General features: G+C 52.6%; 1 protein-coding gene across 2 annotated transcripts; it reads left to right on the plus strand.

Moving 5' to 3' along the window:
* The first annotated feature begins 1925 nt into the window (after positions 1–1925).
* PGLS (6-phosphogluconolactonase) lies at positions 1926–13579 on the plus strand. 2 transcript variants are annotated; one of them, XR_010153558.1, is made up of 5 exons: positions 1926–5334; positions 8438–8545; positions 9559–9660; positions 9981–10121; positions 13235–13579. XR_010153558.1 is itself a non-coding variant. In XM_001173626.7 (5 exons), exons 1-5 carry the CDS (start codon positions 3959–3961, stop codon positions 13370–13372), a joined length of 777 nt encoding a protein of 258 aa, XP_001173626.1. In that variant the 5' UTR covers positions 3860–3958; the 3' UTR covers positions 13373–13579. The 2 variants fall into 2 exon arrangements, 1 of the variants encoding a protein (XP_001173626.1); XM_001173626.7 differs by having other exon boundaries at positions 3860–4246.
* Positions 13580–15957: the final 2378 nt, after the last annotated feature.

Consider the following 15957-nt stretch of genomic DNA (forward strand, 5'->3'; position numbering starts at 1 on the left):
CCAGAGTACAGTGGCATGATCATAGCTCACTGCAGCCTTGACCTCCCACACACAAGCAATCCTCCATCAGCCTCCTGCGTGGCTGAGACTACAGATATGCACCATCACGCCCAGCTAATTTTTTGATTTGTTTGCAGAGATGAGGTCCCACTGTATTGCCCAGGCTGGTCTTGAACTCCTGGGCTGAAGCCATCCTCCTGCCTCGGCCTCCCAAAGTGCTGGGATTACAGGTGTGAGTCACCGTGCCCAGTTTATACTGGTTTTTCAATCTCATAACCAGGAGGCTACTAAGTGACAAATGAGTGGGCATGGGGGGAGTGGTGTCTCCAGTATGGATCTGCTGGACAAAGGGGTGATTCATGACCCTGGGCGGGACAGAGAGGGATGGAGCAAGGCAGTCCGAGATTTCATCATGCTCCTCAGAACAGCACGCAATTTAAAACTTATGAATTGCTTATTTCTGGAATTCTCCATTTAATATGTTTGAACTGTGGAAACCTCAGAAAGAGAAACTTTGAATAAGCGGGGACTACTGTACTCTCAACTGACTCTCACCTCTGCTGTCCCCCTCGCGTGTCATAATGTTGGCATCCTGTTTGTTGTCTCTACCTCAGGGGACAGGAGGTGACAGAGCATTTGCTGGGAGAGGACACTGAGGGGGTGACCCTCGTGTGCAGATGAGCAAGTGAATTTTTTTGGTTTTGTTTTTTGCTTTTTGTTTTTTTTGAGACGGAGTCTTGCTCTGTCGCCCAGGCTGGAGTGCGGTGGCACAATCTGACTCACTGCAGCCTCCGCCTCCTGGGTTCAAGCAATTCTCCTGCCTCAGCCTCCTCAGTAGCTGGGATTGCAGGCACGTGCCACCACACACAGCTCATTTTTGTATTTTTAGTAGAGACAGGGTTTCACCATGTTGGCTAGGCTGGTCTCGAACTCCTGACCTCAGGTGATCCACCCACCTTGGCCTCTCAAAGTGCTGGAATTACAGGCGTGAGCCACGGCACCCAGCTGGGCAAGTGAATTCTGACTAATCTCTCTCCAACCTCGCAACCACTTCAGGAAGTGTCACCATGGTCCCCATTGTACAGATGCAGAAACTGAGGCACAAGAAGGGGAATGGACTCATTGCCAGGGGCTCCAGGTGAGACAGTGGCCCAGTGAACTTTCTTGTTCTAAAGCCTCTAGCTGCAATAGTGTCTAGGAAGTTCCCTCCGAGTTGGCCAGAAAATAATCCCAATGACTCTTAGGCTTGAACTCTGTTAGTTTTTCTTATTAATTAACAGACTTTTTGGGGTTTATTTATTTATTTATTTATTGTTTTGAGACGGAGTCTGGCTCTGTTGCCCAGGCTGGAGTGCAGTGGCGAGATCACGGCTCACTGCAAGCTCCTTCTCCCAGGTTCACACCATTCTCCTGCCTCAGCGTCCCAAGTAGCTGGGACCACAGGCGCCCGCAACCACACCTGGCTAATTTGTATTTTTACTAGAGACGGGGTTTCATCGTGTTAGCCAGGATGGTCGTGATCTCCTGACCTCGTGATCCACCCGCCTCGGCCTCTCAAAGTGCTGGGATTACAGGCGTGAGGCACCGCGCCCGGCCTATTTATTTATTTAAGAGGGAGTCTTGCTCTGTCGCCCAGGCTGGAGTGCGGTGGCGCGATCTTGGCTCACTGCAACCTCTGCCTCCTGGGTTCAAGCCATTCTCCTGCCTCAGACTCCCAAATAGCTGGGATTACAGGCATGAGCTACTACGCCTGGCTAATTTTTGTATTTTTAGTAGAGATGGGGTTTCTACTTCATTTGAGAGGCTAGTCTCGAACTCCTCACCTCAGGTGATCTGCCTACCTTGGCCTGCCAAAGTGTTGGGATTACAGGCGTGAAGCACCACGCCTGGCCTATTCCTTTTTTTTTTTTTTTTTTTTTGAGACAGAGTTTTGCTCGTTGCCCAGGCTGGAGTGCAATGGCGTGATCTCAGCTCACCACAACCTCCACCTCCGGGGTTCAAGCCATTCTCCTGCCTCCAACTCCCGAGTAGCTGAGATTACAGGCATGTGCCACCACGCCCAGCTAAGGCTTTGTATTTTTAGTAGAGACAGGGTTTCTCCATGTTGGTCAGGCTGATCTTAAACTCCCGACCTCAGGTGATCCACCCGCGTTGGCCTCTCAAAGTGCTGGAATTACAGGCGTGAGCCACCACGCCCAGCCCTCCTTTCTTTTTGAATAGTCCTGGCACCGTTGCCAAAGATGAGTTGACCATATATGCATAGGTTTATTTCTGCATCAGTTCCAATCATTTATTTATATGTCTATCCTTATGCCAATACCACAGTTTTGATTATTGTACCTTTTTATTGTTTGAAATGAGAAAGTATGAGTCCTTGTATTTTATTCAAGATTGTTTTGGCTATTTGGGGGCCATTTGCAATTTATTATTAATTTTAGGATCAATTTGTCAATTTCAACAAAAACATTAAATTTGAAAGGGATTACATTGCATCCGTAGACCAATTTGTGGAGTACTGCCATCTTAACAATATTATACTTTCCAATCCATGAACGTGGAATGTCTTACCATTTATTTAGATCATCTTTAATTTTTTTTTCACCAAAGTTTTAGTTCTTTTGCTTGTTTTGAGACAGGGTCTCACTCTATTGCCCAGGCTGGAGTGGAATGGCAGGAACACAGCTCACTGCAGCCTTAGTCTCCTGGGCTCAAGTGATCCTCCCACCACAGCCTCCCAAGTAGCTGGGACCACAGGCAGCTGCCACCGGGTCCAGCCTTGGCTTCCCAACGTGCTGGGATTACAGCTGTGAGCCACCAAGCCCAGCTACAGCTCTCAAGAAGTACAGTCTTGTACTTCTTTTATTAAATTTATGCCTACTTTATACTTTATGATGCTATGGTAAATGGAATTGTTTTCTTAATTTGCTACTGATTTTAAAATCCACTACCTATGTGAGTTGAACTGCGCTTACACACATCACTGAAATGTCCCACTCTCAGAAGTGGCCCAGCCTCCCCAGGCCCACCAGGCCTTCTTCTCCTTCCAGCCCTCTGTCCAGGCAAGAACTCGATTGGAGGCCTTTCTGGGCACTCAGAGGGACACACCACCACACTAGGAGGGTTAGCTTAAAAAATTCAACAAGCATGGCCAGGCGCAGTGGCTTTTGCCTGAATGCTACCACTTTGGGAGGCCGAGGCAGGAAGACTGCTTGAGCCCAGGGGTTCAAGACCAGCCTAGACCATATAGCAAGAGCCCGTCCCTCCGGAAAATGTAAAAAAAAAAAAAAAAATTCAACGAGCATATTTTCATCCCCTACTTTTTTTTGAGATGGAGCCTCGCTCTGTCGCCCAAGCTGGGGTGCAGTGGCACGATCTCGGCTCACTGCAACCTCCGCCAGCCGGGTTCAAGCGATTCTCCTGCCTCAGCCTCCCGAGTAGCTGGGACTACAGGCGCCCGCCACCACGCCCGGTTAATTTTTTGTGTTTTCAGTAGAGACGGGGTTTCACCGTGTTAGCCAGGATGGTCTCGATCTCCTGACCTCGTGATCCGCCCGCCTCGTCCTCCCAAAGTGTTGGAATTACAGGCGTCAGCCACCGCGCCCGGCGGTGCAGGAATTTTAAAACTCGCCAAAATACGCCCTCCTTCAGAAAATCCCTGCCACCTCGATAGGACGTCCTCTTCTTGAGCTCCCCTCTCCGGCCCTCCCTGATACCGCAAGGTTGAGCATTCGGGCACTGGCTTCCCGAACTCACTTCGACTCAGGCACAGCAGGCAAAGATTCAATGGGTAGGGCCGGACCGACTGCCCGACCTTCGCGGTGCTTCACTTGCCTCACTGCGCATGTGCCAAAGACAATCACCCAAAGTACTCGAAACACAGCGGGAGGGCCGGCCCTTGCGCAGGCGTACTAGCGGCCGTAGGGAGCGCTTCCTCCTCCCCGCCGCCGCCGCCCTCGCAATGGCCGCGCCGGCCCCGGGCCTCATCTCGGTGTTCTCGAGTCCCCAGGAGCTGGGTGCGGCGCTAGCGCAGCTGGTGGCCCAGCGCGCAGCATGCTGCCTGGCAGGGGCCCGCGCCCGTTTCGCGCTCGGCCTGTCGGGCGGGAGCCTCGTCTCGATGCTAGCCCGCGAGCTACCCGCCGCCGTCGCCCCTGCCGGGCCAGCCAGCTTAGCGCGCTGGACGCTGGGCTTCTGCGATGAGCGCCTCGTGCCCTTCGATCACGCCGAGAGCACGTACGGCCTCTACCGGGTGAGAGCTACGGGGGCCGCCAGGGATCACGCCGAGAGGGCCACAGCCACCGCGTACACCCCGGCTACGGAGGCCGCCGGGGGCCATGCCGAAAGGGCCGCGCCCACTATCTGCACCTCGGCTACGGGGGCCACTGGGTATCATGCCAAGCGGGCCGTGCCCACTGCCTGCACCTCGGCTACGTGGGTCGCTGGGGGTCATGCCAAGAGGGCCGCGCCCACCGGTTGCCCTCGGCTACGGGGGCCACTGGGGGTCATGCCAAGATGGTCACGCCCACTGCCTGCACCTCGACTACGGGGGCCGCTGGGGGTCTAGCCGACAGGGCTCGCCCGCCGCCTGAACCCCGCCTACGGTGGGTCCCGCAGGACCTCACTGCGCCCTCTGCCTTTATCTGGGCAGGGCTAGAAATGGTCTACTTGCAGTCCGTCTTCATGCTTCATCCGGTGGCCAGGCAGAGGGAACGGCACGGGCAAGGACCTGGAAGGGAATCCGAGTGGCCCATGTCAAACGATGCCCATAACTCAGCCCCGTAGCGGACGGGGGCACGAGGAATCAGGTGTAGAGCCTGAGTCTCAGGGTCCTGCTCTCTAACCCCAGCGAGTTCTCGGGGATCCCTGGGCAGCTTTGCCGCTCTGATGGCTCTGCTTCCAGGCTGTTCATCTTTGGCTTTGAGCCTCAGGATTCTATAGAATCAGAGGAGCGCGCTCTTTTAAAGACAGGGTAACTGAGGCTTGGAGGAGCCTTGGCCTGGCCGAGGGAAGAGTGGGAGGGGCGGGCTCAAAGGCCAGGAACCTCAAGTCACCTGAGCCTGGCAGCGTCAAGGGACACCCCATGCTGGGTGTGCCGTCTTCTCTTTGCATAGAATCTTGAGCTGATGATGGTTTTGTGGGTTTTTTATTAAGAGAAAAGGCTTACTGAACGCTTTATATGCATCAATTCATGAGTCCGTACCACAGCCTATGAGATGTTACACTCATTTCACAGATGGAGAAACTGAGGCCAGAAGAGGCGAGCTTACCTGCCCAAGGCATCTAGTGACCAGAGGGGCAGCCAGGGTGTGATCCTGCCTCATCTGACTTCGTAGTTGGGTACACATTTAACTTCCGCCTTCCTGTGTGTGTTTTCCAAGAGCATCATTAAAAAGTTTTGGCCGGGTGCGGTGGCTCACGCGTGTAATCCCAGCACTTTGGGAGGCCGACGTGAGTAGATCACCTGAGGTCAGGATTTCGAGACCAGCCTGGCCAACATGGCAAAACCCTGTCTCTACTAAAAAAAAATACAAAAATTGGCTGGGTGCGGTGGCTCACGCTTGTAATCCCAGCACTTTGGGAGGCTGAGGCGGGCAGATCACGAGGTCAGGAATTTGAGACCAACCTGACCAACATGGTGAAACCTGTCTCTACTAAAAATACAAAAATTAGCCAGGTGTGGTGGTGCGCACCTGTAATCCCAGCTACTCGGGAGGCTGAGGCAGGAGTGAGGCATGATCAGTGAACCGAGATCATGTCATTACACTCCAGCCTGGGCGACAGAGTGAGACTGTCTTAAAGATAAAAAAAAAAAAAAAAGCAGGTTTTTGGCCGGGCGTGGTGGCTCATACCTGTAATCTCAGCACTTTGGGAGGCCAAGGATGGTGGATCACCTGAGGTCAGGTGTTGGAGACCAGCCTAGCCAACATGGCGAGACCCCGTCTCTACTAAAAATACAAAAATTAGCTGGGTGTGGTGGCGTGTGCCTGTAATCCCGGCTACAGGGGAGGCTGAAGCACGAGAATCGCTTGAATGCGGGAGGCAGAGGTTGCAGTGAGCTGAGATCATGCCACTGCACTCCAGCCTGGGCGACAGTTGAGACTCTGTCTCAAAATAAATAATTGTGAAATGCTGCAGAGTGCTAGGGAATAGGGAGTGAGCATTCGTCAAGGGCTATGGGGTGGGAGGTCCTGAGAAGGTGCCATTTGAGCTGAGAGCTGGAGCATGTGCAGGAGCTGGCCATGGTCAAGCTGTGGCAAGAGGGCTCAGCTAAGGCCAAAGCCGTGTGATGGGAACAAACCTGAAGCCAGGACTTGCTCCTTCTGCCCGTTCTCTGTGAGGGGAATCATATTGGTTCCCTAGGGCTACATAACGAACGACCACAAACTGAGCGGCTTAAAGCCACAGGAATTTATTCTCTCACCGTTCTGGAGGCCAGAAGTCTGAAATCAAGGTGTTGGTGGGGTCATGCCCCATCTGAAAGCTCTTTGGGAGGATCCTTCATTTTCTCCTCCATCTTCTGGGGGCTCTGGGCGTTCCTTGCCTTGGGGTCACACCATTCCAATTCCTGTCTCTGTTGCATATGGCCTTCTCGGATTCTGTGTGTCTTCTCATATAAGGACGCCAGTCATTGGATTTAGGGCCCACACTAATCCACTATGACTTGTTCTTAACTAATTACATCTGCAAAGATCCTATTTCCTTCCTTCCTTCCCTCCTTCCCTCCTTCCTCCCTTCCTACACTTTCTTTTCTTTTCCTTTCCTTTTCTTTCTTTTTTTGAGATAGGATCTTGTTGTGTTGCCCAGGCTGGAGTGCAGAGGCACGATCGTGGCTTACTGCAGCCTTCATCTCCCGGGCTCTATCAATCCTCCTGCCTCAGCCTCCTCAGTAGCTGGGACTACAGGTGTGCACCACCAGGCCCAGCTAATTTTTTTTTTTGAGTTGGAGTTTCGCCCTTGTTGCCCAGGCTGGAGTGCAATGGCGCGATCTCAGCTTACCACAACCTCCGCCTCCTGGGTTCAAGTGATTCTCCTGCCTCAGCCTCCCAAGTAGCTGGGATTACAGGCATTCACCACCACGCCCAGCTAATTTTATATTTTTAGTAGAGGTGGGATTTCTCCATGTTGGTCAGGCTGGTCTCGAACTCCTGACCTCAGGTGATCCGCCTGCCTTGGCCTCCCAAAGTGCTGGGATTACAGGCATGAGCCACCGTGCCAGGCCGCTAATTTTTTATTTTTGGTAAATACGAAGTTTCACTATGCTGCCCAGGCTGGTCTCAAACTCCTGGGCTCAACCGATTGTCCCACCTCAGCCTCCCAAAGTGCTGGGATTACAGCCGTGAGCCACCATGCCTGGCCATTTTCTGTTGTTTATAAGCCTCAAGTTTATGGTGTTTTGTGATAGCAGCCTGCATAGATTAACACAGGGACCTTGGACAAAGCAGAGTGGTCTTTCCAACTATGGATACGATTGTGTCCCTCCCCAGCTCACACACCCTCCTTGGCTCCCCAGTGCCCTCAGTGTGGAGCTCATACTCCTCAGGTCAGCATTCAGGGCAGTCAGCCCCTGCGTTTACTTCGTGGCTCACCTTAGCATTGCCTCAGCTCACTGAGCTAGACTCTGCACAAACACGAGGCACCGAGACATGGACGCCATCTCAGAGCAGACCAGGGCCCCTGGGGCGCCTCTCAGTGGGATAGGGCTGCAGCTTTCTCCTTGATCCAAGGGCTTTTGAGTTAAATCTGCTGCCAACGACTCCACCATTCACAGGCCAGGGCATCTACTGTGCGCTGGCCACAAGTGCTGGGCCTGGGCAAGCCTGGCCCCCACTCCCTGTAGTGGGGCAGGTGCAGGCGGGGGTGGCTGCTCGGAGGAGGTGGCCTGAGGGATGTATATGAGTTTCCCAGGCAGCCTTAGGAGGGAGGGTGGGGATGGAGAAGGTTACCCTTCTCCATGGAGGGTGGTGAGGGGCTGAGTTTTATCCCAAGGGCCGTGGGACCCTGGAGGCTTTGAAACAGGACAATGGGCTGGCTAGACAGGTGCAGGCTATGGCCAGGAAACCCCCCAAATACAACGGAATTGAAAGACACCTGTTGGAATGCTGGCCCCCGCAGGAACCACCATGATCCCGATTCATCCAGGAGGGCCACCCTCCCGTCCAGCCCCCCAAGAGCAGCAGGGCTCCCTCTTGCCCTTGAACCTCCTCTGCCCTGACAGGCGGCGTCACCCAGGGCTCAGGATCCTGGCTTCCAGCATTCCAGAGGTGACTCACCAACCAAAGTGTCACTCACCAACCGAAGGACCTTGCACAAATGCGCCAGCCTCCCCATGCCTCAGTCTCCCCATCTGTAAATGAGTGTTATGACGGTACTGTCATAACCTCCCTGGAGGATCCAGGTGGTCACATTACTGTTGGTGACATTGTCCCTCTGTTGGCTGCAGACGCATCTTCTCTCCAGACTGCCGATCCCAGAAAGCCAGGTGATCACCATTAACCCCGAGCTGCCTGTGGAGGAGGCGGCTGAGGACTACGCCAAGAAGCTGAGACAGGTGAGCCCCGAGGAGCGGCCGCAAGGGAGTCACATCCAGGAAGCGGCCACACCCTGGGCAACAGAGTGGCCTTCTGATTGTCACCAGCAGGAACTGCCCCAGGGATCACTGGCAGATCCCTTTGAGGAATCCCCTCTTCGAGGCCACAGCCCTGCCCTGGGGAGCCTGAAGGCCACTCGGCCTCTGTTGCCCAGGTAACAGGCCTGGGTCCTCACATCTTGGGGAAATATGATGGGTGTGGCTATGGCTTTGATCACAGGCTACATTGAGCACTGTTTCCTGCGTTACAGCTACTTGTATTTCTTTCTTTTTTTTTTTTTTTCTTTGCGACGGAGTCTTACTCTGTCGCCCAGGCTGGAGTGCAGTGGCGTGATCTTGGCTCACTGCAAGCTCCGCCTCCCGGGTTCACACCATTCTCCTGCCTCAGCCTCCTGAGTAGCTGGGACTACGGGCGCCCGCCACCACGCCCGGCTAATTTTTTTGTATTTTTTTAGTAGAGACGGGATTTCACCGTGTTAGCCAGGATGGTCTCGATCTCCTGACCTCGTGATCTGCCCACCTTGGCCTCCAAAGTGCTGGGATTATAGGCGTGAGCCACCATGGGCCTTTTTTTTTTTTTTGAGATGGAGTCTTACTCTGTCACTCTGTCACCTAGGCTGGAGTGCAGTGATGTAATCTCAGCTCACTGCAACCTCTGCCTCCCGGGCTCAAGTGATTATCCTACCTCAGCCTCCCAAGTAGCTAGGACTACAGGTGCCTGCCACCACGCCTGGCCAATTTTTGTATTTTTAGTAGAGACAGGGTTTCATCATGTTGGCCAGGCTGGTCTTGAACTCCTGACCTCGTGATCCACCTACCTCGGCCTCCCAAAGTGCTGGGATTTCAGGTGTGAGCCACCATGCCCAGCCACAGCTACTTGTATTTTTTTATCTGACAACTGTTTCTGTGTCCTCTGAGTCTCCCCTGCCCCTGCCACCTACAACCTCTCAAGGCTGTCTTCTCCCCACGCCCAGGCATTCCAAGGGGACTCCATCCCAGTTTTCGACCTGCTGATCCTGGGGGTGGGCCCCGATGGTCACACCTGCTCACTCTTCCCAGACCACCCCCTCCTACAGGTGAGCACACCAATGCGGGGTTCCACCCTAGTCCTGAGCCCAGTCCCTAACATCTGGGACTTCCAGAGGGAGGGCCACCTGCCGGGTGGGGTGTCTAGAGCCAGGGTTCAAGTCAGCCTCCACCAACATACCTGCCTGCTGGGCTCAATCCTTCCAGGTCTCAGTTGAGCCCCTTAAAACAGGGACCTTAAACTACCCACCATGGGATTGTTAGTAGGATGGGATGGAACGGTGGCTGGACCAGGCCTGGTGTGTGTACGTGTCCAAGAAGCTGAAGTGACATTGTCCTTCTGCCTCCATCCCTGGGCTTCCTCCCCAAGGAGCGGGAGAAGATTGTGGCTCCCATCAGTGACTCCCCGAAGCCACCACCACAGCGTGTGACCCTCACACTACCTGTCCTGAATGCAGCACGAACTGTCATCTTTGTGGCAACTGGAGAAGGCAAGGCAGCTGTTCTGAAGGTAACAGCTGAGGGTTCTAGTCCTGGGAAGTTCATGGGCATGTGGGCCCCAGGGACAGAAAATGGCCCCAGACATTATTGTGCTGAAGCATCAGATCTGAAGAAAACTCAGTCATTCTTGGGTTGAAAGGTAACTTGAAATTGCAATTAGAAAAAAAGGAAGAAAAAAAACCCCAGAAAATTGCAATTAAAGGCTAGTTAGGTATTAACCGCTATGAAATGAAATTGATGAGATGAGGCCAAAGCTGCATTCAGAGGTAAATTAATAGCATTCAAATGCATTTAAAAAAAATTATTAAGTAGCAAACTATTGAAATAAATCAAGTGCTTTCCTGTAGAATTAGAAAAAGGACAATAATATAAATCTACAAAAGTCAGTGGCAGGACTAAGTGAAATTAAAGTCAGAAATTAATGAGTTGGTTAATATATTTTAAACTTTAATGGTAAGTAGATCTGAAAGATAGACAAGCTCCTGACAAGGCTAATCAAGAGAAAAAAAATCACGTGGTATTATGAATAAAAAAGGGTACTGTTATGTAAAGTATTTTAGGAAAATACAAATTCATTACAGCATTAAAAATAAACTAAATAATTAAAAAGGTTTTAGTTGCCTTCATTGAAAAGACCAACAACTACAGAAGAAACTGGAAATATATTTTTATTTATTTTTTTGTTTTTTTTGTTATTGTTGTTGAGACAAAGTCTCCCTCTGTCGCCAAGGCTGGAGTGCAGTGATGTGACCTCAGCTCGCTGCAATCTCTACCTCCCAGGTTCAAGTGGTTCTCCTGCCTCAGCCTCTTGACTAGCTGGGATTATAGGCGCCTGCCACCAGGCCTGGCTAATTTTTGTATTTTTAGTAGAGATGGGGTTTCATCATGTTGGCCAGGCTGGTCTCAAACTCCTGACCTCATGTGATCCACCTGCCTTGGCCTCCCAAAGTGCTGGGATTACAGATATGAGTCACTGTGCCTAGCCTGGTTTTTACTTTTCTAAGTGGTTGGAAAAAAGTCAAATGAAGAGCCAGGCCATGCTTATCATCCCATCTACTCAGGAGGCTAAGGCAGGAGGATTACTTGAGCTCAGGAGTTCAAAGCTATAGTGAAATGTAATTGCAACTGTGAATTACCACTGCACTGGGGAGCATCACGAGAACTCATCTCCAAAATAAATAAATAAATCAGGCTGGGCGCGGTGGCTTATGCCTGTAATCCCAGCACTTTGGGAGGCTGAGGCAGGCTGATCACCTGAGGTCAGGAGTTCGAGACCAGCCTGGCCAACATGGCGAAACCCTGTCTCTACTAAAAATACAAAAATTAGCCAGGCGTGGTGGCGCGCACCTGTAGTCCCAGCTACTCAGGAGCCTGAGGCAGGAGAATCACTTGAACCCGGGAGGCGGAGGTTGCTGTGGGCCGAGATCATGCTATTGCACTCCAGCCTGGGCGACAAGAACAAAACTCAGTCTCAAAAAAAAAAAAAAAAAAAATCAAATGAATAATACTCCTTGACCTTGTGAAGATTCTATGAAGTTCAGATTTCAGTGTCCAGAAATTGTTTTGTTTGTTTGTTTTTTTGAGACAGCTTCTCACCCTGTCGTCCAAGCTGGAGTGCAGTGGTGCCATCTCAGCTCACTGCAACCTCCACCTCCCGGGTTCAAGTGCTTCTCCTGCCTCAGCCTCCCAAGTAGCTGGGATTACAGGCACCTGCCACCACGCGCAGCTAATTTTTGTATTTTTAGTAGAGACAGGGTTTCACAACGTTGGCCAGGCTGGTCTCAAACTCCCAACCTCAAGTGATCCGCCCCCCTCGGCCTCCCAAAGTGCTGGGATTACAGGCATGAGCCACCGCACCCGGCCCAGAAAAGTTTTATTGGAACATAGCCACACCTGCTTATGTATATATTGTCTGCAGCTGTTCTGGGGCCAGAACTGTAGAGCTGAGTGGTTGCAATAGAGACTGGATGGTCTGCAGAGCTTAATCTATTGACTCTGGTCTTTTGCTGAAAAAGGGTGCCAACCGCAGTATTAAACAGTTACAGACCAGGCACAGTGGCTCATGCCTGCACTTTGGGAGGCTGAGGCAGAAGGATTGCTTGAGTCTAGGAGTTTGAGACTAGTCTTGGCAACATAGCAAGACCCTGTCTCTACAAAAAATAAAAAATTAGCTGGGCACAGTGCCACGTGCCTGTGGTCCCAGATACTTGGCAGACTGAGGCAAGAGGATCGCTTGAGCCTCAGAGATTGAGGCTGCAGTGAGCCTTGATGCCGTCACTGTACTCCAGCCTGGATGACAGCGCAAGACCTTGTCTCAAAAAAAAAAACAAATAGTTACAGTGGGCCGGGCATGGTGGCTCAACGCGGGAGTTCAAGACCAGCCTGGCTAATATGGTGAAACCCCGTCTCTACTAAAAATATAAAAAATTAGGCCAGGCGTGGTGGCTCACGCCTGTAATCCCAGCACTTTGGGAGACCTAGGCGGGTGGATCACCTGAGGTCAGGAGTTCTAGACCAGCCTGGCCAACATGATGAAACCGTCTCTACTAAAAACAAAAAAATTAGCCAGGTGTGGTGGGAGGCGCCTGTAATCCCAGCTACTTGGGGGGCCGAGGCAGGAGAATTGCTTGAAACCGGGAGGCGGAAGTTGCAGTGAGCCAAGATCGCACCATCACGCCATCACACTCCAGCCTGGGGGACAAGATCGAGACTTCGTCTCAAAAAAAAAAAAAAAAAAAAAAAAAGTTAGCCAAGCGTGGTGGCACTTGCCTGTAATCCCAGCTACTCAGGAGGCTGAGGCAGAAGAAGCGCTTGAAACCGGGAGGCGGAGGTTGCCGTGAGCCAAGATCGTACCACTGCACTCCAGCCTGGGCGACAGAGTGAGACTCCATCTCAAAATAAATAAATAAATAAATAAATAAATAAATAAATAAAAATAGTTACAGCGGATAGAAAGGAAGGGACTCTTGTCCCTGCTGTTTGGCACTAGGACAGCTGAGCTGGGCATTGTCACATTTTGAGGATACAAGAGTCTTATTTATCCTTGGTTGGGGAGCCAGGAGAGTGCCGAGGGGCGGCGCCTGGGCTGCAGGCAGGGCCTTACTCTTCTGCCCTCTTCTGCAGCGCATTTTGGAGGACCAGGAGGAAAACCCTCTGCCCGCCGCCCTGGTCCAGCCCCACACCGGGAAACTGTGCTGGTTCTTGGACGAGGCGGCCGCCCGCCTCCTGACCGTGCCCTTCGAGAAGCATTCCACTTTGTAGCTGGCCAGAGGGACGCCGCAGCTGGGACCAGGCACGTGGCCCATGGGGCTGGGCCCCTGCTGGCCGCTACTCTCCGGGCTCTCCTTTCAAAAAGCCACGTCGTGCTGCTGCTAGAAGCCAACAGCCTCCGGCCAGCAGCCCTGCCCGGGGCTCAACACACAGGCTGTGGCTCTGGACATCCGGATATTAAAAGGAGCGTTGCTGGAAGTCTGCACTGTCTCGCGGTGTTTGATGGCAGCAGGCCTGGGGGCGCCCTGGCCTGGGTTCTGATCCATAGCCCTCATCTGTGGGGAGGAAGGCGGGGCCTGCTTCCCTGGGGCATAGCCACCATGGATGAATTTCCTAAGACAACAGGCTGGGCACAGTGGCTCACACCTGTCATCCCAGCACTTCGGGAGGCCGAGGCTGGTGGATCATGAGGTCGGGAGTTCGAGACCATCCTGGCTAACACAGTGAAACCCCGTCTCTACTAAAAATACAAAAAAAAATTAGCTGGGCGTAGGTGGTGCACGCCTGTAGTCCCAGCTACTTGGGAGACTGAGGCAGGAGAATGGCGTAAAACCCAGGAGGCAAAGCTTGCAGTGAGCTGAGATTGCACCACTGCACTCTAGCCTGGGAGACAGAGCGAGACTCCATCTCGAAAAAAAAAAAAATACAAAAATTAGCCGGGCGTAGTGGTGTGCACCTGTAATCCCAGCTACTTGGGAGGCTGAGGCACAACAATCGCTTGAACCAGGGAGGCGGAGCTTGCAGTGAGCTGAGATCGCGCCACTGCACTCCACCCTGTGTGACAGAGCGAGACTCGGTCTCAAGAAAAAAAAAAGCTGGGCACGGTGGCTTACACTTGTAATCTCAGCACTTTGGGAGGCTGAGGTGGGCAGATCACCCGAGGTCAGGAGTTTGAAACCAGCCTGATCAATATGGCAAAACCCTATCTCTACTGAAAATACAAAAATTAGCTGGGTGTGGTGGCATGCGCCTGTAATCCCAGCTACTTGGGAGGCTGAGGCAGGAGAATTGCTTGAACCCAGGAGGCGGAGGTTGCAATGAGCCAAGACTGCGCCATTGCACTCCAGCCTGGGCAACAAGAGCGAAACTCCGTCTTAAAATGAAACAAAACAAAACAAAAAAACAAATGTATTCTGTCTTAGCTATAGAGATCAGAAGTCCAAGATCAAGGTGGCAGCAGGGCTGGTTCCCTCTGGAGGCTCTGAGGCAGAACCCATCCCAGGCCTCTCCTGTCCTTGGCATTCCTTAGCTTGTGGCCGTATCACTGCAGTCTCTCCTTGTCTTCACTTGGACTTCTTTCTCTTCTGTGTTCTCTCCTCCTATTTATTTTTTTGATACAGGGTCTCGCTCTGTCACCCAGATTGGAGTGCAGTGGTGCAATCACAGCTCACTGCAGCCTCCATCTCCTGGGCTAAAGCAATCCTCTCACCTCAGCCTCCCAAGTAGCTGGTGCTACAGATATGCACCACCACGCCTGGCTACTTGTACAAATTTTTTGCGGAGACGGGGTCTTGGTATGTTGCCCAGGTTGGTCTCCAACCCCTGAGATCAAGCGATCCTCCAGCCTCAGCCTCCCAAAGTGTTGGGATTACAGGCACGAGCCACTGTGCCCAGCATTCTTTTCTTATAAGGACACCTGTCATTGGATTTAGGATCGCCTTGCACCCAGGATGGTTTCATCTCAAGATACCAAATGAGTATTCCAAATAAGTTCCAAATAAATGCTTATTTGGAATAAGTATTCCGAATAAGGTCACATGCTGAGTTTCCTGGGTCAGGACGTAGACATGTCCTTTGGGGGACATAAGTCAACCCTCTGCTGAGCTCCAGCTGCACTGACAGGGCGAAGCACTGCATTCAGCCACGCTGCGGACCTGCTCAGAGCCTTGAAAGCACCAGAGAGTCTAGTCTCCATGTGCTGGGCTCCTGCACATTTTCCCAGAATGCATCTGCTTATGGCCCACCCTTCAGCTTTCTCTGGGCCCCAGGGACGACAGTGTGGGAGGCTGGTGGGTGCATGGGGGCTGCCCAGCCACGTGCAAGCTTCTGTGGGGGGATCCAGAGGAGGCACCCGGCTGAGCAGGAGGTGGGAATTGAAACCTGCGCAGAGGCGGCTGTGCAGGGTGAGAGTGGAGCCGAAACCACAGAAAGTGAAGTTTCCTTCAACGTCTTGTCCCGGCGGGCCACTCAGATGTGAGAGTGAGGAAGTGGGATGGGGCCTGACCGGAAGGAGGTTGGTAAACAGCAAAGAGAGCTGAGTGGAAGCTCAGCTGTGGGCCTGGTTGAGGGCAGGAGGCCGTGGCCCCCAGAGCGGTGGGCACGGGGCTGAGAAGTGAAGGGAAATTGAGCTGCCAACACAGTGACCCCACATGGATGGTTGTGCCTGGGGCTGTCACCATCTCCTACTCTTTGCGAGAGTGACAACTCTTCCTGCTCCTTTTGCCTTCGGAGTGAAATTCACCCTTCCCACAAGGCTCCACGTGGCCCCTTTCACCTCTCCCTCTCCCCAGCAACATCAGCCCCTCACTCAGTCTCCCTGCAGCGCACCCACTTCCTGCTGTTCCTGGAGCCCGCTG

This window comes from Pan troglodytes, chromosome 20 (assembly GCF_028858775.2).
Source record: "Pan troglodytes isolate AG18354 chromosome 20, NHGRI_mPanTro3-v2.0_pri, whole genome shotgun sequence".
Taxonomy (NCBI): domain Eukaryota; kingdom Metazoa; phylum Chordata; class Mammalia; order Primates; family Hominidae; genus Pan; species Pan troglodytes.